Source organism: Oncorhynchus mykiss, chromosome 17 (genome assembly GCF_013265735.2).
Source record: "Oncorhynchus mykiss isolate Arlee chromosome 17, USDA_OmykA_1.1, whole genome shotgun sequence".
NCBI classification, from domain to species: Eukaryota; Metazoa; Chordata; class Actinopteri; order Salmoniformes; family Salmonidae; genus Oncorhynchus; species Oncorhynchus mykiss.
Window position 1 is genome coordinate 10,683,653 of NC_048581.1, and position 19,795 is coordinate 10,703,447.

The 19,795-nt window shown below is 44.9% G+C and overlaps 1 protein-coding gene across 10 annotated transcripts in view; it reads left to right on the plus strand.

The window, feature by feature from the left end:
- Nucleotides 1–19,795, plus strand: part of LOC110518032 (adhesion G protein-coupled receptor E5) — a 135,044-nt gene extending 115,249 nt beyond the window's left edge. For all 10 annotated transcript variants that reach the window (XM_036948886.1, XM_036948890.1, XM_036948892.1 and 7 more), the window contains 5 exons: nucleotides 254–349; nucleotides 787–945; nucleotides 15,936–16,107; nucleotides 16,208–16,309; nucleotides 16,506–19,795. In XM_036948886.1, coding sequence (XP_036804781.1) covers nucleotides 254–349; nucleotides 787–945; nucleotides 15,936–16,107; nucleotides 16,208–16,309; nucleotides 16,506–16,547 — 571 coding nt within the window. In that variant the 3' untranslated portion in view covers nucleotides 16,548–19,795. The remainder of the gene's footprint in view (nucleotides 1–253; nucleotides 350–786; nucleotides 946–15,935; nucleotides 16,108–16,207; nucleotides 16,310–16,505) is intronic.

Genomic DNA, 19,795 nt, shown 5'->3' on the forward strand with positions numbered 1-19,795 from the left:
AACCTCTGTACCAGTATTTTATGAAGCTTGTTGATTCTTCTTCTTATTGTAAACCTCTGTACCTGTATTTTATGAAGCTCTGTGATTCTTCTTCTTATTGTAAACCTCTGTACCTGTATTTTATTAAGCTCTTTGATTCTTCGTCTTACTGTAAACCTCTGTACCTGTATTTTATGAAGCTCTTTGATTCTTCTTATTGTAAACCTCTGTACCTGTATTTAATGAATCTCTGTGATTCTACATCTTACTGTAGACCTCTGTACCTGTATGCTGTGGGATACGGACTGCCACTGGCTATAGTCATCATCTCTGCTATCACCTACCCAGATGGATACGGTACCACACAACAGTGAGTCTGAGTCTGTGTCTCTAACGCTCTCCCTGTGTGTGTGTGTGTGTGTGTGTGTGTGTGTGTGCGTGTGTGTGTGTGTGTGTGTGTGTGTGTGTGTGTGTGTGTGTGTGTGTGTGTGTGTGTGTGTGTGTGTGTGTGTGTGTGTGTGTGTGTGTGTGTGTGTGTGTGACAGAGTGTAGCGAATCTGTCCCATATAAATAACCTGTCAGCTGCTGGTTGTCTCTGGACAGAGGTTTTCTTAAACATATAACATGTAAATAACACCAGATAACATAATTCCAACTTGAATATAACCTTATTCTAACTATATCCACTTGGTGTGTAATCTGTTAATTGTCCCCAGAGAAAGATCCTTGATTGAACCTAACTTAAAATTAACAGAAATATGTTTTTAACCTAAATCTAATGTTATTCTCTCTGTGTGTCTTTGTCAGCTGTTGGTTGTCTCTGGAGAGAGGATTCATCTGGAGTTTCTTCGGCCCAGTGTGCACCATCATCTTCCTCAACGCTTTCATCTTCATCATCACTGTCTGGAGGCTGGCCCAGAAGTTCTCTAGTCTCAACCCTGACCTCTCCAACCTACACAAGATCAAGTAAGGGGTGTGTGTGCGTGTGTGTGTGTGTGTGTGTGTGTGTGTGTGTGTGTGTGTGTGTGTGTCTGTGTCTGTGTCTGTGTCTGTGTCTGTGTCTGTGTGTGTGTGTGTGTGTGTGTGTGTGTGTGTGTGTGTGTGTGTGTGTGTGTGTGTGTGTGTGTGTCCCAAAATAAAATGTAACAATTGACAATTTTATTTTCTGCTGCATTGAAACCCCCAAAATAAAAACAGTTTTATTGAAAGTCTCCCCTACGGCTGTAAACAGAGACTAGTATTTCACAGAGAGGCTTTGTTCACTCACACTCCATAAAACAGTGAAAAATTGTTTCTCTTACAAAAAGGCCATCCATCTCCAACACCTTAATGAGTGACAGATACGAAAGCATTAACTGCAATGATACCATGTTATACATGTCGTACAACCAAGTATGATACCATGTTATACATGTCGTACAACCAAGTATGATAGCATTTTATACATGTCGTACAACCAAGTATGATACCATGTTATACATGTCGTACAACCAAGTATGATACCATGTTATACACGTCGTACAACCAAGTATGATACCATGTTATACACGTCGTACAACCAAGTATGATACCATGTTATACATGTCGTACAACCAAGTATGATACCATGTTATACACGTCGTACAACCAAGTATGATACCATGTTATACATGTCGTACAACCAAGTATGATACCATGTTATACATGTCGTACAACCAAGTATGATACCATGTTATACATGTCGTACAACCAAGTATGATACCATGTTATACATGTTGTACAACCAAGTTAATCTTTAAGCCGATGTATAACACTTGTATGTTTTCTGAATGTTTATAACGAGTATTTCTGTTTTTGAATTTGGAGCTCTGCAATTTCACTGGATGTTGGCTAGCGTACCCTAGTGAGGTTAAAAGCTTAACTTCTTGTTAATCCAGCCGCTTTGTCAGATTTCAAAAAGGCTTTACGGCAAAAGCAAACCATGCAATTATCTGAGGACAATTTTTTCCCATTGTCTCCTCATCCCCTAGGTACACTCCAAGATACTTAAAACCTCTCTTGCACCATTCCAAGTGTCTCCTCATCCCCTAGGTACACGCCAAGATACTTAAAACCTCTCTAGCACCATTCCCATTGTCTCCTCATCCCCCAGGTACACTCCAAGATACTTAAAACCTCTCTAGCACCATTCCCATTGTCTCCTCATCCCCTAGGTACACGCCAAGATACTTAAAACCTCTCTAGCACCATTCCCATTGTCTCCTCATCCCCCAGATACACGCCAAGATACTTAAAACCTCTCTAGCACCATTCCCATTGTCTCCTCATCCCCTAGGTACACTCCAAGATACTTAAAACCTCCCTTGCACCATTCCCATTGTCTCCTCATCCCCTAGGTACACTCTAAGATACTTAAAACCTCTCTAGCACCATTCCCATTGTCTCCTCATCCCCCAGGTACACGCCAAGATACTTAAAACCTCTCTAGCACCATTCCCATTGTCTCCTCATCCCCTAGGTAAACTCCAAGATACTTAAAACCTCCCTTACACCATTCCAACCCCCTTGGCAAAGCCATGATCCCACCAGACCATTTCCCATTCTGTAAAGCACAACTTTTTTCCCAATTTACCTTTCCAGAGGATACTCCCTTAATTAAATCGATCAACCATGAGACTCAAACTATCCACCTCCGCTTGATTTTTCACCAAAATAACTCCATCATCAGCATATGCTGAGAGAGGAACAGGAGGAATATCCTCTGAAAGGTTCACCCCTTCAATGCGACATCTAATGCTATTTAGTAGTGGATCTATAGCGATGGCAAACAACATTCTGGACAACGAACACCGCTGCCTAATTCCTCTACACACTTTAAAAGGAGCACTGAAGCCACCGTTAACTTTCCATACTCTTTCAATGTCACCATATATCACCCTGATCATGGCAATAAAACCAGAACTGAAGATTATAGCCTCAAATGTGTGCCATAGGTATTTATGTTCTACTCGGTCAAATGCCTTTTCCTGATCAATTGAAATTAGACCAGCGTCCAGTCCAATCGCCCTAGAGACGTCCCAAAAATCCAGAATCAGGGAAATGTTATCTCCTATCTGCCTGCCGGGAACACAGTAGGACTGGATCGTGCGTATGATTTGCCCCATCACCTCCCTCAGCCTGTTGGACAAAGCCTTGGACAGGATCTTATAATCAGTGCACATTAAGGCCACCGGCCTCCAGTTCTTCACCTCCCTAGGGTCACCCTTTGTTGAGTGTAGGAGGCTATATTTTTGTTTTTGGCTAAAAAACGTACCCATTTGAAACTGCCTATTTCTCAGGCCCAGAAACTAGAATATGCATAGAAATGTAGGATAGAAAACACTCTAAAGTTTCCAAAACTGTCAAAAATATTGTCTGTGAGTATAACATAACTGATATTGCAGGCGAAAACCTGAGGAAAATCCAACAAGGCGGTGCTGTTTTTCCTGAAAGCTCTCTGTTCCATTGGATGCCTTTCCTCCATTTAAAGGGATATCAACCAGATTCATTTTCCTATGGCTTCCACATGGTGTGAACAGTCTTTAGGCATAGTTTCAGGCTTTTATTTTGAAAAATTAGCGAGAAAGAACCCATCGCGTCTGTGGATGGCTGGGTGCCAGCAGAGTTTAATATGCGCAACAGCCATTTTCTCTCTCTCGCCAATGGAAGAAGCTACATTCCGGTTGACATATTATCGATTATATATTGTAAAAACAACCTGAGGATTGATCATAAAAAACATTTTACATCTTTCCATGCACTTTACGGATACTATTGGAATTTTCGTCTGCGATGTCGTGACCGCTCAAGCCTGTGGATTTCTGAACATAACGCGCCAAACAAAAGGAGCTATTTTGGATATAAAAATAATCTTTATGGAACAAAAGGGACATTTATTTTGTAACTGGGAGTCTCATGAGTGAAAACATCCGAAGAACATCAAAGGTAAACGATTAATTTGATTGTTTTTCTGATTTTCGTGACCAAGCTTCCTGATGCTAAGTGTACACAATTTTTTGTTGTGCTATCGATAAACTTACACAAACGCTTGGATTGCTTTCGCTGAAAAGCATAATTTCAAAATCTGACACGCCAGGTGGATTAACAACAAGCTAAACTGTGTTTTGCTATATTGCACTTGTGGTTTCATCAAGATTTTAAATTTTTAGGAATTTAATTTGAATTTGGAGCTCTGTAATTCAGAGGATGTTGATGAAAATGATCCTGCCAACGGGATGGGTGCGTTTATCATCTCTACAACCTGTTAATCCTCAACTGATTTATCATCTCTACCACCTGTTTATCATCTCTACAACCTGTTTATCATCTCTACAAACTGTTAATCCTCAACTGATCTATCATCTCTACAACCTGTTCATCATCTCTACAACCTGTTTATCCTCAACTGATTTATCATCTCTACAACCTGTTTATCGTCTCTACAAACTGTTTATCCTCAACTGATCTATGATCTCTACAACCTGTTAATCATCTCTACAACCTGTTTATCATCTCTACAACCTGTTTATCATCTCTACAAACTGTTAATCCTCAACTGATCTATCATCTCTACCACCTGTTCATCATCTCTACAACCTGTTAATCCTCAACTGATTTATCATCTCTACCACCTGTTTATCATCTCTACAAACTGTTTATCCTCAACTGATCTATGATCTCTACAACCTGTTAATCATCTCTACAACCTGTTTATCATCTCTACAACCTGTTCATCATCTCTACAAACTGTTAATCCTCAACTGATCTATCATCTCTACCACCTGTTCATCATCTCTACAACCTGTTAATCCTCAACTGATTTATCATCTCTACCACCTGTTTATCATCTCTACAAACTGTTTATCCTCAACTGATCTATGATCTCTACAACCTGTTCATCATCTCTACAACCTGTTTATCCTCAACTGATTTATCATCTCTACAACCTGTTTATCATCTCTACAACCTGTTTATCATCTCTACAAACTGTTTATCCTCAACTGATCTATGATCTCTACAACCTGTTCATCATCTCTACAACCTGTTTATCCTCAACTGATTTATCATCTCTACAACCTGTTTATCATCTCTACAACCTGTTTATCATCTCTACAACCTGTTTATCCTCAACGGATCTATGATCTCTACAACCTGTTCATCATCTCTACAACCTGTTCATCATCTCTACAACCTGTTCATCATCTCTACAACCTGTTCATCATCTCTACAACCTGTTTATCCTCAACTGATTTATCATCTCTACAAACTGTTAATCCTCAACTGATCTATCATCTCTACAACCTGTTCATCATCTCTACAACCTGTTTATCCTCAACTGATTTATCATCTCTACAACCTTTTTATCATCTCTACAAACTGTTTATCCTCAACTGATCTATGATCTCTACAACCTGTTAATCATCTCTATAACCTGTTTATCATCTCTACAACCTGTTTATCATCTCTACAAACTGTTAATCCTCAACTGATCTATCATCTCTACCACCTGTTCATCATCTCTACAACCTGTTAATCCTCAACTGATTTATCATCTCTACCACCTGTTTATCATCTCTACAAACTGTTTATCCTCAACTGATCTATGATCTCTACAACCTGTTAATCATCTCTACAACCTGTTTATCATCTCTACAACCTGTTTTTCATCTCTACAAACTGTTAATCCTCAACTGATCTATCATCTCTACCACCTGTTCATCATCTCTACAACCTGTTAATCCTCAACTGATTTATCATCTCTACCACCTGTTTATCATCTCTACAAACTGTTTATCCTCAACTGATCTATGATCTCTACAACCTGTTCATCATCTCTACAACCTGTTTATCCTCAACTGATTTATCATCTCTACAACCTGTTTATCATCTCTACAAACTGCTTATCCTCAACTGATCTATGATCTCTACAACCTGTTCATCATCTCCACAACCTGTTTATCCTCAACTGATTTATCATCTCTACAACCTGTTTATCATCTCTACAACCTGTTTATCATCTCTACAACCTGTTTATCCTCAACGGATCTATGATCTCTACAACCTGTTCATCATCTCTACAACCTGTTTATCATCTCTACAACCTGTTTATCCTCAACGGATCTATGATCTCTACAACATGTTCATCATCTCTACAACCTGTTCATCATCTCTACAACCTGTTCATCATCTCTACAACCTGTTCATCATCTCTACAACCTGTTTATCCTCAACTGATTTATCATCTCTACAAACTGTTAATCCTCAACTGATCTATCATCTCTACCTTCCTCCTAGTATTAGAACCTTCACCACCCCTTAAATTCTTCCTCATCCTCCTCAGTACTTTGAAAACAGCTGCTTCATTTTCCATTGTTTCACTCTCCCCTTGAAGTCCCGTTTCATTTTCCATTGTTTCACTCTCCCCTTGAACTCCTATTTCATTTTCCAGCACCTCCTCCTCGACCTCCATCTCAGTTTCACCTACTGCCCCCCACCCTCTTTTCCCTGCTCTACCACAACTTCCCACGTAGCCACATTGCTCTCCTTTCCTATTTCTCCCACCACGTCTGCCCACCTTCTCCCTTCTCCTTAACCCATAGCCTGTTCATCCCTTCTCCTGAACCCTCAGCCTGTTCATCCCTTCTCCTGAACCCTCAACCTGTTCATCCCTTCTCCTGAACCCTCAGCCTGTTCATCCCTTCTCAGTGTTTTTTTAGCTTCACCAGTGCCAGAGCTGCTACCAGGCTCTGCACGCTCGTTCTCTGGACAATTACACACCAAGTACCCCTCTCTTCCACACCCAAAGCATTTCATTGACTCGGTAGAAGCGTAGAACACATAATCAAACCCATCAATCTTAAAACTGAATGCTAAATTCAGTTCGTCAGTATCCTTCTTTAAAATCATGTGCACTTGTCTCCTATGAGATATGACATGTTTCAGCAAAGCCGATTTTCAGCCAAAAATAATATTTTTTTAAATGTAGGAACAAGTTCTCCATGACGACATACCTCTCGCTCCAACACTTCTCTAACAAAAGGGGGCAACGTTAGAAAGTATAGCTCCTCCCCTCCTCCTCCCTCCCTCCCTCCCCCTTTCTAACACAACACCACTCTCAACTATCCACGAGGGAACACGGTCGCATGTGTCTCCCGCAACACAACACCACTCTCAACTATCCACAAAGGAACACCGTCGTCTGTGTCTCCCGCAACACAACACCACTCTCAACTATCCACGAGGGAACACCGTCGTCTGTGTCTCCAGCAACACAACACCACTCTCAACTATCCACGAGGGAACACCGTCGTCTGTGTCTCTCTAACACAACACCACTCTCAACTATCCACGAGGGAACACCGTCGTCTGTGTCTCCAGCAACACAACACCACTCTCAACTATCCACGAGGGAACACCGTCGTCTGTGTCTCCAGCAACACAACACCACTCTCAACTATCCACGAGGGAACACCGTCGTCTGTGTCTCCAGCAACACAACACCACTCTCAACTATCCACGAGCGAACACCATCGTCTGTGTCTCTCTAACACAACACCACTCTCAACTATCCACGAGGGAACACCGTCGTCTGTGTCTCTCTAACACAACACCACTCTCAACTATCCACGAGGGAACACCAACGTTGGTGTCTCTCTAACACAACACCACTCTCAACTATCCACGAGGGAACACCGTCGTCTGTGTCTCTCTAACACAACACCACTCTCAACTATCCACGAGGGAACACCGTCGTCTGTGTCTCCAGCAACACAACACCACTCTCAACTATCCACGAGCGAACACCATCGTCTGTGTCTCTCTAACACAACACCACTCTCAACTATCCACGAGGGAACACCGTCGTCTGTGTCTCTCTAACACAACACCACTCTCAACTATCCACGAGGGAACACCAACGTTGGTGTCTCTCTAACACAACACCACTCTCAACTATCCACGAAGGAACACCGTCGTCTGTGTCTCTCTAACACAACACCACTCTCAACTATCCACGAGGGAACACCGTCGTCTGTGTCTCCAGCAACACAACACCACTCTCAACTATCCACGAGCGAACACCATCGTCTGTGTCTCTCTAACACAACACCACTCTCAACTATCCACGAGGGAACACCGTCGTCTGTGTCTCTCTAACACAACACCACTCTCAACTATCCACGAGGGAACACCGTCGTCTGTGTCTCCAGCAACACAACACCACTCTCAACTATCCACGAGGGAACACCGTCGTCTGTGTCTCCAGCAACACAACACCACTCTCAACTATCCACGAGGGAACACCGTCGTCTGTGTCTCCAGCAACACAACACCACTCTCAACTATCCACGAGCGAACACCATCGTCTGTGTCTCTCTAACACAACACCACTCTCAACTATCCACGAGGGAACACCGTCGTCTGTGTCTCTCTAACACAACACCACTCTCAACTATCCACGAGGGAACACCAACGTTGGTGTCTCTCTAACACAACACCACTCTCAACTATCCACGAGGGAACACCGTCGTCTGTGTCTCTCTAACACAACACCACTCTCAACTATCCACGAGGGAACACCGTCGTCTGTGTCTCCAGCAACACAACACCACTCTCAACTATCCACGAGCGAACACCATCGTCTGTGTCTCTCTAACACAACACCACTCTCAACTATCCACGAGGGAACACCGTCGTCTGTGTCTCTCTAACACAACACCACTCTCAACTATCCACGAGGGAACACCAACGTTGGTGTCTCTCTAACACAACACCACTCTCAACTATCCACGAAGGAACACCGTCGTCTGTGTCTCTCTAACACAACACCACTCTCAACTATCCACGAGGGAACACCGTCGTCTGTGTCTCCAGCAACACAACACCACTCTCAACTATCCACGAGCGAACACCATCGTCTGTGTCTCTCTAACACAACACCACTCTCAACTATCCACGAGGGAACACCGTCGTCTGTGTCTCTCTAACACAACACCACTCTCAACTATCCACGAGGGAACACCAACGTTGGTGTCTCTCTAACACAACACCACTCTCAACTATCCACGAAGGAACACCGTCGTCTGTGTCTCTCTAACACAACACCACTCTCAACTATCCACGAGGGAACACCGTCGTCTGTGTCTCTCTAACACAACACCACTCTCAACTATCCACGAAGGAACACCGTCGTCTGTGTCTCTCTAACACAACACCACTCTCAACTATCCACGAGGGAACACCAACGTTGGTGTCTCCCGCAACACAACACCACTCTCAACTATCCACGAGGGAACACCGTCGACTGTGTCTCCCGCAACACAACACCACTCTCAACTATCCACGAGGGAACACCGTCGTCTGTGTCTCTCTAACACAACACCACTCTCAACTATCCACGAGGGAACACCGTCGTCTGTGTCTCCAGCAACACAACACCACTCTCAACTATCCACGAGGGAACACCGTCGTCTGTGTCTCCAGCAACACAACACCACTCTCAACTATCCACGAGGGAACACCGTCGTCTGTGTCTCCAGCAACACAACACCACTCTCAACTATCCACGAGGGAACACCGTCGTCTGTGTCTCCAGCAACACAACACCACTCTCAACTATCCACGAAGGAACACCGTCGTCTGTGTCTCCAGCAACACAACACCACTCTCAACTATCCACGAGGGAACACCATCGTCTGTGTCTCTCTAACACAACACCACTCTCAACTAGCCACGAGGGAACACCGTCGTCTGTGTCTCCAGCAACACAACACCACTCTCAACTATCCACGAGGGAACACCGTCGTCTGTGTCTCCCGCAACACAACACCACTCTCAACTATCCACGAGGGAACACGGTCGCATGTGTCTCCCGCAACACAACACCACTCTCAACTATCCACGAGGGAACACCGTCGTCTGTGTCTCCAGCAACACAACACCACTCTCAACTATCCACGAAGGAACACCGTCGTCTGTGTCTCTCTAACACAACACCACTCTCAACTATCCACGAGGGAACACCATCGTCTGTGTCTCTCTAACACAACACCACTCTCAACTATCCACGAGGGAACACGGTCGCATGTGTCTCCCGCAACACAACACCACTCTCAACTATCCACGAGGGAACACCGTCGTCTGTGTCTCCAGCAACACAACACCACTCTCAACTATCCACGAAGGAACACCGTCGTCTGTGTCTCCCGCAACACAACACCACTCTCAACTATCCACGAGGGAACACCGTCGTCTGTGTCTCCAGCAACACAACACCACTCTCAACTATCCACGAGGGAACACCGTCGTCTGTGTCTCCCGCAACACAACACCACTCTCAACTATCCACGAGGGAACACCGTCGTCTGTGTCTCTCTAACACAACACCACTCTCAACTATCCACGAGGGAACACCGTCGTCTGTGTCTCTCTAACACAACACCACTCTCAACTATCCACGAGGGAACACCGTCGTCTGTGTCTCCCGCAACACAACACCACTCTCAACTATCCACGAGGGAACACCGTCGTCTGTGTCTCCCGCAACACAACACCACTCTCAACTATCCACGAGGGAACACCGTCGTCTGTGTCTCTCTAACACAACACCACTCTCAACTATCCACGAGGGAACACCGTCGTCTGTGTCTCTCTAACACAACACCACTCTCAACTATCCACGAGGGAACACCAACGTCAGTGTCTCCAGCAACACAACACCACTCTCAACTATCCACGTAGGAACACCGTCGTCTGTGTCTCCCGCAACACAACACCACTCTCAACTATCCACGAGGGAACACCAACGTTGGTGTCTCCAGCAACACAACACCACTCTCAACTATCCACGAGGGAACACCGTCGACTGTGTCTCTCTAACACAACACCACTCTCAACTATCCACGAGGGAACACCAACGTCAGTGTCTCCAGCAACACAACACCACTCTCAACTATCCACGAAGGAACACCGTCGTCTGTGTCTCCAGCAACACAACACCACTCTCAACTATCCACGAGGGAACACCGTCGTCTGTGTCTCTCTAACACAACACCACTCTCAACTATCCACGAGGGAACACCGTCGTCTGTGTCTCTCTAACACAACACCACTCTCAACTATCCACGAGGGAACACCGTCGTCTGTGTCTCTCTAACACAACACCACTCTCAACTATCCACGAGGGAACACCATCGTCTGTGTCTCTCTAACACAACACCACTCTCAACTAGCCACGAGGGAACACCGTCGTCTGTGTCTCCAGCAACACAACACCACTCTCAACTATCCACGAGGGAACACCGTCGTCTGTGTCTCCCACAACACAACACCACTCTCAACTATCCACGAGGGAACACCAACGTTGGTGTCTCCAGCAACACAACACCACTCTCAACTATCCACGAGGGAACACCGTCGTCTGTGTCTCCAGCAACACAACACCACTCTCAACTATCCACGAGGGAACACCGTCGTCTGTGTCTCCAGCAACACAACACCACTCTCAACTATCCACGAGGGAACACCGTCGTCTGTGTCTCCAGCAACACAACACCACTCTCAACTATCCACGAGGGAACACCGTCGTCTGTGTCTCCAGCAACACAACACCACTCTCAACTATCCACGAGGGAACACCGTCGTCTGTGTCTCCAGCAACACAACACCACTCTCAACTATTGTATTCACCTTTTCAATAGAATCTAAGAATATTACTACAGTGCTATTCATCCTTTAGGCTGATTTTATGCTATCATATCCAATGATAGCGCCCACTGATAAACTACATTCTTCCACCGACCAACTTGTCTGCAGAGGGAATCTTCACCCCATGCCGCCGACTTAGTTTTTAGGACACCTCCACGAGTGGCCATTACAACCAGCCCCGCCCACTGGTTATGGCCTGGAGAGAACCAACCTCAAAGATCCCACCACCCTTATTAGTGATAGTGAGACAATATACCGTTAAAACAACTCAACTAGTCAATATATATATACACACTGAAACCCAATAGGGTGAAAAGTCGCTCCCACAATCGCTCCTGCTTCCCGACTCACTCCCAGCATGCACTCCGACGAGAGAGAGAAAGAGAAAGAAATGGATGGGGAGAGAGACAGAGAGAGAGAGAGGGATGGGGAGAGAGACAGAGAGAGGGATGAACATAACTTCCACAAAGCTGTGAACGATCTGAGAGACAAGGTAAGAAGGGCATTCTATGCCATCAAAAAGAACATAACATTTGAGTTACCAATTAGGATCTGGCTAAAAATACTTGAATCAGTTGAAGAACCCATTGTCCTTTATGGTTGTGAGGTCTGTGGTCCGCTCACCAACCAAGAATTCACAAAATGGGACAAACACCAAAAATATCTTCTGTGTACAACGTAGAACACCAAATACTGCATGCAGAGCAGAGATAGGCCGAAACCCGCTAATTACCAAAATCCAGAAAAGAGACGTTAAATTCAACAACCACCTAAAAGGAAGCAATTCCCAAACGTTCCTTAATTCTTATGGATTAAATCCCGTTAACGGGATCGATTTCACAACATCCGGTGAAATGGCAGAGCGACAATTTTTTTACATTTTTATTAGAAATATTTAACTTTCATACATTCACAAGTGCAATACACCAAATTAAAGCTTAACTTCTTGTTAATCTTGCCACTATGTCAGATTTCAAAAAGGCTTTACGGCGAAAGCACACCATGCGATTGTGTTAGGATAGCGCCTAGCCACAGAGAACCATACAGACATTTTCCAGCCAAGGAGACGGCTCACAAAAGTCAGAAATAGCGATTAAATTAATCACTAACCTTAGATGATGTTCATCTGGTGGACTCCATGTTACACAATACATGTTTGTTTTGTTCAATAAAGTCACTCTTTATGTCCAAAAACCTCAGTTTAAATTGACGCGTTATTTGAGACAATGCATTACTGAACATAATATCCGATGAAATTGCAGAGAGCCACATCAAATTACAGAAATACTTATCATAAACCTTGATAAAAGATACAATTGTTATACATAGGATTGAAGATAAACTTCTAGTTAATCCAGCCGCTGTGTCAGATTTCAGAAAGGCTTTACGGCGAAAGCAAACCATGCTATTATCTGAGGACAGCACCCCATCAAACAAACACAGACAATCATAATTCAACCCGTCAGGCGCAACACTTTAACTCAGGAATAAAGATATAATTAATGCCTTACCTTTGACGAGCTTCTTCTGTTGGCACTCCAATATGTCCCATAAACATCACAACTGGTCCTTTTGTTCAATTAATTCCATCGTTATATATCCAAAATGTCCTTTAATTTGACGTGTTTGATCCAGAAAACAAACAGTTACCACTCGCGCAACATGACTACCAAATATCTCATAAATTACCTGTAATCTTTGTCCAAACATTTCAAACAACTTTCCTAATACAACTTTAGGTATTTTTTAACGTAAATAAATTTAAGACGGGATAAACAACGTTCAATACCGGAGGAAAACAAAGTGTAGCGAGCATTTCTGGTCACGCGCCTCTATTAAACAGTGCATTTCACTCGACCCTCGTTCTGAACTGATTCTGAATAGCTGTACTTCTTCATTTCTCAAAGGAAAAACATCAACCAATTTCTAAAGACTGTCGACATCCATTGGAAGCGAAAGGAACTGCACGCAACTGCCTTAGAATTCTAGATTCCCAATGAAAAGTCATTGAAAAGAGAATGAACTCAAAAAACAAATCCTGGATGTTTTGTCCTTAGGGTTTCGCCTGCTAAATAAGTTATATTTTACTCACAGACATCATTCAAAGACTTTTAGAATCTTCTGAGTGTTTTCTATCCAAATCTACTAATAATATGCATATCCTAGCTTCTGGGCCTGAGTAGCAGTCAGTTTACTTTGGACACGCTTCTCATCCAGATGTCGAAATACTGCCCCCAAGCCATTACAAAGCCATCACCTACAGAGAGATGAACCTGGAGAAGAGTCCCCTAAGCAAGCTGGTCCTTGGGCTCTGTTCACAAACACAACCACACCCCACAGAGCCCCACGACAGCAACACAATTGGACCCAACCAAATCATGAGAAAACGAAAAGATCATTTCTTGACACATTGGAAAGAATTAACAAAAAGACTGAGCAAACTAGGATGCTATTTGACCCTCAACAGAGAGTACACAGTGACAGAATACCTGATCACTGTGACAGACCCAAACTTAAGGAAAGCTTTGAATATGTACAGACTGAGCTGCACTTCCTAACCTCCTGCCCAATGTATGACCGTATTAGAGACACATATTTCCCTCAGATTACACAGATCCACCAAGAATTTGAAAACAAACCCGATTTTGATAAACTCGCACAGTGTGCCATCACAGTGTGCCATCACAGTGTGCCATCACAGTGTGCCATCACAGTGTGCCTTCACAGTGTGCCATCACAGTGTGCCATCACAGCAGCAAGATTTGCGACCTATATTTATTTATTTTCCCTTTTATACTTTAACTATTTGCACATAGTTAAAACACTGTATAAAGACATGCTATGACATTTAAAAAGTCTTTATTCTTTGGGAACTTCTGTGATTGTAATGCTTACTGTTCTTTTTTATTGTTCATTTCACTTTCGTATATTATCTACTTCACTTGCTTTGGCAATGTGAACATATGTTTCCCATGATAATAAAGCAACTTGAATTTAATTGAATTGACAGAGTAAGGAAGGTAGAGATAGACAGAGACAGAGAGACAGAGTGACAGAGAGAGGAATGGATAGAGAGACAGAGACAGAGAGACAGAGAGACAGAGAGACAGAGAGACAGACAGACAGACAGACAGACAGACAGACAGACAGACAGACAGACAGACAGACAGACAGACAGACAGACAGACAGACAGAGAGAGGTGAATGGAGAAATAAAGTTGAATGTTAGGACAGCCAAAACTCCTTGGTGTGTGAATGAATGAATTAATGCAATTCAGATTTTATTTGTGAAGTAAAACTTCTAAAACTGTCTTGCTCCCCCCTCCTCCCCTCCCATCCACCCTCCCATCCCTTCTCCCTCCCTTCCTCCCATTTTCTCCTCCCTCCCTACATCCCCCTCCTCCCCCCTCCTCCCTCCTTCCCTGCTCCTCCCCTCTCCCCTCTCCCTTCTCCCTCCCCACTCTCACCCCCTCCCTCCTCCTTCCCGTCCTTCCTCCCCCCTCCTTCCCGTCCTCCCTCCTTCCTCCTCCCTCCTTCCTCCCCCTCCTCCTCCCTCCCTCCCTCCCCCCCTCCCTCCCTCCCCTCTCCTCCTCCCTACTCCCCACCTCCATCCCTCCCTCCCTCCCCCCTCCTCCTCCCTCCTCCCCTCCTCCTCCCTCCCTCCCTCCCCCTCCCTCCCCTCTCCTCCTCTCCTCCTCCCTACTCCCCTCCCCCTCCCTCCCTCCCTCCCCTCTCCTCCTCCCTACTCCCCTCCCCCTCCCTCCCTCCCTCCCTCCCTCCACCCTCCCCTCCTCCTCCCTCCCTCCCTCCCTCCCCCTCCCTCCCCTCTCCTCCTCTCCTCCTCCCTACTCCCCTCCCTCTCCCTCCCTCCCTCCCTCCCTCCCCTCTCCTCCTCCCTACTCCCCTCCCCCTCCCTCCCTCCCTCCCTCCCTCCCTCCCTCCCTCCCTCCCCCTCCTCCTCCCTCCCCTCTCCTCCTCCCTACTCCCCACCTCCCTCCCTCCCTCCCCTCTCCTCCTCTCCTCCTCCCTACTCCCCTCCCCCTCCCTCCCTCCCTCCCCTCTCCTCCTCCCTACTCCCCTCCCCCTCCCTCCCTCCCTCCCTCCTTCCCTCCCTCCCTCCCTCCCTCCCTCCCTCCCTCCCTCTCCTCCTCCCTCCCTCCCTCCCTCCCTCCCATCCCTCCCTCCCTCCTCCCCTCCTCCCCCCTACTCCCCTCCTCCTCCCTCTCTCTCTCCAGGGTGTTCACAGTGACAGCAGTGGCCCAGCTGTGTGTGTTGGGTACTATGTGGATATTTGGAGTGTTCCAGTTCCAAGAGGATGGGACAGTGGTCATGACATATCTCTTCACTATCCTCAACTCTCTACAGGGAGCACTGCTGTTCATCATGCACTGCCTACTGAACAAAACGGTATGGTGTGTGTGTGTGTGTGTGTGTGTGTGTGTGTGTGTGTGTGTGTGTGTGTGTGTGTGTGTGTGTGTGTAACACTGTGCTCTGCTGCCCTCATCAGGTTAGAGAGGAGTATTGCCAGCTGCTGTCCTGTATCTGCACACCACAGAAGAAGAGATACTCAGATTTCAGCACTAACAACCCTTCCTCCAGCCAATCCCAGGTACATACACAGTATATATATATATATATATATATATATATATATATATATAGAGAGAGAGAGAGCGAGAGAGAGAGAGAGAGAGAGAGAGAGAGAGAGAGAGAGAGAGAGAGAGAGAGAGAGAGAGAGAGAGAGAGAGAGAGAGAGAGAGCACACTTTCATTATGATAACCTCCTTGTATCATTGTGTGTCCTAGGGGTCAAGGCGTACCCAGAACACAGGGGAGTTGCAGACATGATGACATCACCAATCCCCCATAATGCACGTCTTTACTCCCCCTCCCTTTTCAGGCCTGGTTCAGTAGAAAATGTGCCCTACGAGCCCGGCTGGTTATGTGCCCTATCTAGAACCTTAACGGGTTCTTCGGCTGTCCCGGTAGGAGAACTCTTTCAATAACCCTTTTTGGTTCCAGGTAGAACCCTTTTTTGGATTCCATCTAGTTGCCTCTCCAAAAAGTTCTACCTGAAACCAAAAAGGTGCCTCTATGCGGACAGCAGAAAAACCCCTTTAGGAACCCCCTTGTCTAAGTGTGTACTAGCACAGCTGGTCAGCAGAAAAACCCTTTAAGGGAACCCCCTTGTCTAAGTGTGTACTAGCCCAGCTGGTCAGCAGAAAAACCCTTTAAGGGAACCCCCTTGTCTAAGTGTGTACTAGCCCAGCTGGTCAGCAGAAAAACCCCTTTAGGAACCCCCTTGTCTAAGTGTGTACTAGCCCAGCTGGTCAGCAGAAAAACCCCTTTAGGAACCCCCTTGTCTAAGTGTGTACTAGCCCGGCTGGTCAGCAGAAAAACCCCTTTAGGAACCCCCTTGTCTAAGTGTGTACTAGCCCAGCTGGTCAGCAGAAAAACCCCTTTAGGAACCCCCTTGTCTAAGTGTGTACTAGCACAGCTGGTCAGCAGAAAAACCCTTTAAGGGAACCCCCTTGTCTAAGTGTGTACTAGCCCAGCTGGTCAGCAGAAAAACCCCTTAGGAACCCCCTTGTCTAAGTGTGTACTAGCACAGCTGGTCAGCAGAAAAACCCCTTTAGGAACCCCTTGTCTAAGTGTGTACTAGCCCAGCTGGTCAGCAGAAAAACCCTTTAGGAACCCCCTTGTCTAAGTGTGTACTAGCACAGCTGGTCAGCAGAAAAACCCTTTAAGGGAACCCCCTTGTCTAAGTGTGTACTAGCCCAGCTGGTCAGCAGAAAAACCCCTTAGGAACCCCCTTGTCTAAGTGTGTACTAGCACAGCTGGTCAGCAGAAAAACCCCTTTAGGAACCCCCTTGTCTAAGTGTGTACTAGCACAGCTGGTCAGCAGAAAAACCCCTTTAGGAACCCCCTTGTCTAAGTGTGTACTAGCCCAGCTGGTCAGCAGAAAAACCCCTTTAGGAACCCCCTTGTCTAAGTGTGTACTAGCCCAGCTGGTCAGCAGAAAATGTGTCTTAAATGTGTCTTAGCCCCAGTGATCAGTGCTCGGAATCCTTAAATTCCTCCTCTGATTAGACACTTCATATCAAACTTGATGTTAACCACTGTCTTATCAAGCATTAGGTTATCCAATCAGAAGTTAAATGATCTTCATGCCATCCAATAGGAATCCATATGATCTTTGTCATCCAATAGGACTCCATATTCTCTTTATGTCTTCCAATAGGATAAGGGGGAGTAGGAAGTGACAATGATGCAATGATGTCACAGTAGTTTCATTTTCACCGACGTAACATTTACATTTCAGTCATTAAGCAGATGTTCATATGCAGAGCATCTTACAGACAGAAAAGAAGGACCTTATGGTGTTTATGTCAACCAATCAGAATATATATGATCTTCCCGTCATCCAATAGGAATCCATATGATCTTCATGTCATCCAATAGGAATCCATATGATCTTAATGTCATCCAATCAGAAGTTATATCCTCTTTATGTCATTTTTACAGCCACAAAAGATCAGTACTATTTTACTGATCTTTTATAAACGCTTACAAACATATATTTTTTTTATAGTTCATAAATTGTTTGTTATAATGCTTATTCGTTATAGTTATTATGAAGTGTTACCAGAGTATGAGAGGATGGCTGGTGGGTGCTCCAGAAGGGGATGAGAGGATGGCTGGTGGCTGGTGGGTGGTGGGTGGTCCAGAAGGGGATGAGAGGATGGCTGGTGGGTGGTCCAGAAGGGGATGAGAGGATGGCTGGTGGCTGGTGGGTGGTGGGTGGTCCAGAAGGGGATGAGAGGATGGCTGGTGGGTGGTCCAGAAGGGGATGAGAGGATGGCTGGTGGCTGGTGGGTGGTGGGTGGTGGGTGGTCCAGAAGGGGACTAGTTGAATCATTTAGAATTTTTCAAACACCTCAAAAAGCTTTTTCCTGCAATCTAGAGCCAAAACCATTATGCTTAATTCTATGTAAAATATATATATATATGTATTTCTGCATGTCTAAGTGTATCTCTTGAGATGTCTGTACCCTCCTGACTGGTGGGAATTATTTTTAAGAAAATAAAATGCTTTTCTGCATCTCTTTTTAAAATCTGGCTAAAATATTCAATGGAATATGAGTCTTATTCATTACATTTAGTTATTGCTGGCTTTTTTTGCCAGCAAGCATGTCAGCTAAGATAGTTACCAAACTGGATAAGCCCCTGTGTCCCCTATGGGCATGATGCCTCTGACCTCTGACCTCTATGCATATAATGAGTTAAGAATCTTATGAGATAAGAGTCTTTGAGTAGAACATGGCTTCATCAATCACACTGCTTTTGTCCAAAAACAACGTTTATCGACAGGTTTTTTCAGAAATCCCAGTTGAAAGATTCCCGGAATCAGGAGGAAATAAGCAGGAAATCCGGAATTCTCCAATCGGGATTTTGGGGAAAACCTGGTCATTTGTTTGAAAGGTTAAAGATAATGTGATACCCTACGGGCATTTTCCTGGACACAGGAAGGTTTGTTTACTTCTGACCAACTGAACCCGGGTCCAGCAACTGTGAACCCAACACCTTAGTTGTTACGCCAAGAGCTCCCAACCAAGTTCAACATCAGAACACAAAATATAAGCTTGTGTTAATCCATTGTTTGTAAACAATGTCACATGGTTAAAAAACATCATTTTGAGCTCACGGGTGTTCCTGCATCCACAGATCAGTCTATTGTTTGAAAGTGGTCACATCCCTCAGCTGAACCAAAACAAGCGGTGGGGGGAGGGGACCCCTTTAAGGTTCCCCCCTACAACTTGGTCTAAGCACAATCATCCAGATACTCGGCTGTCTTCAAGAAATTGTCAAAACAATGTCTGCAATCAATTTTTATTTTTAATTCTATTATTTTGCACTTCAACAATCGGTTTGGTTTTAGTTTATTTTAAAAAAATGAATGTGTATTATATGAAAAATAATTCAAAGCGATTGTGTATTTTATTTAGAATGTATAATTTTTTATGTTATTCTATGAGCAGAGTTCTGAATGTAAGCACTTATTGTTGTACTTGACTGCAGGAGTCTGTATGGCTGGG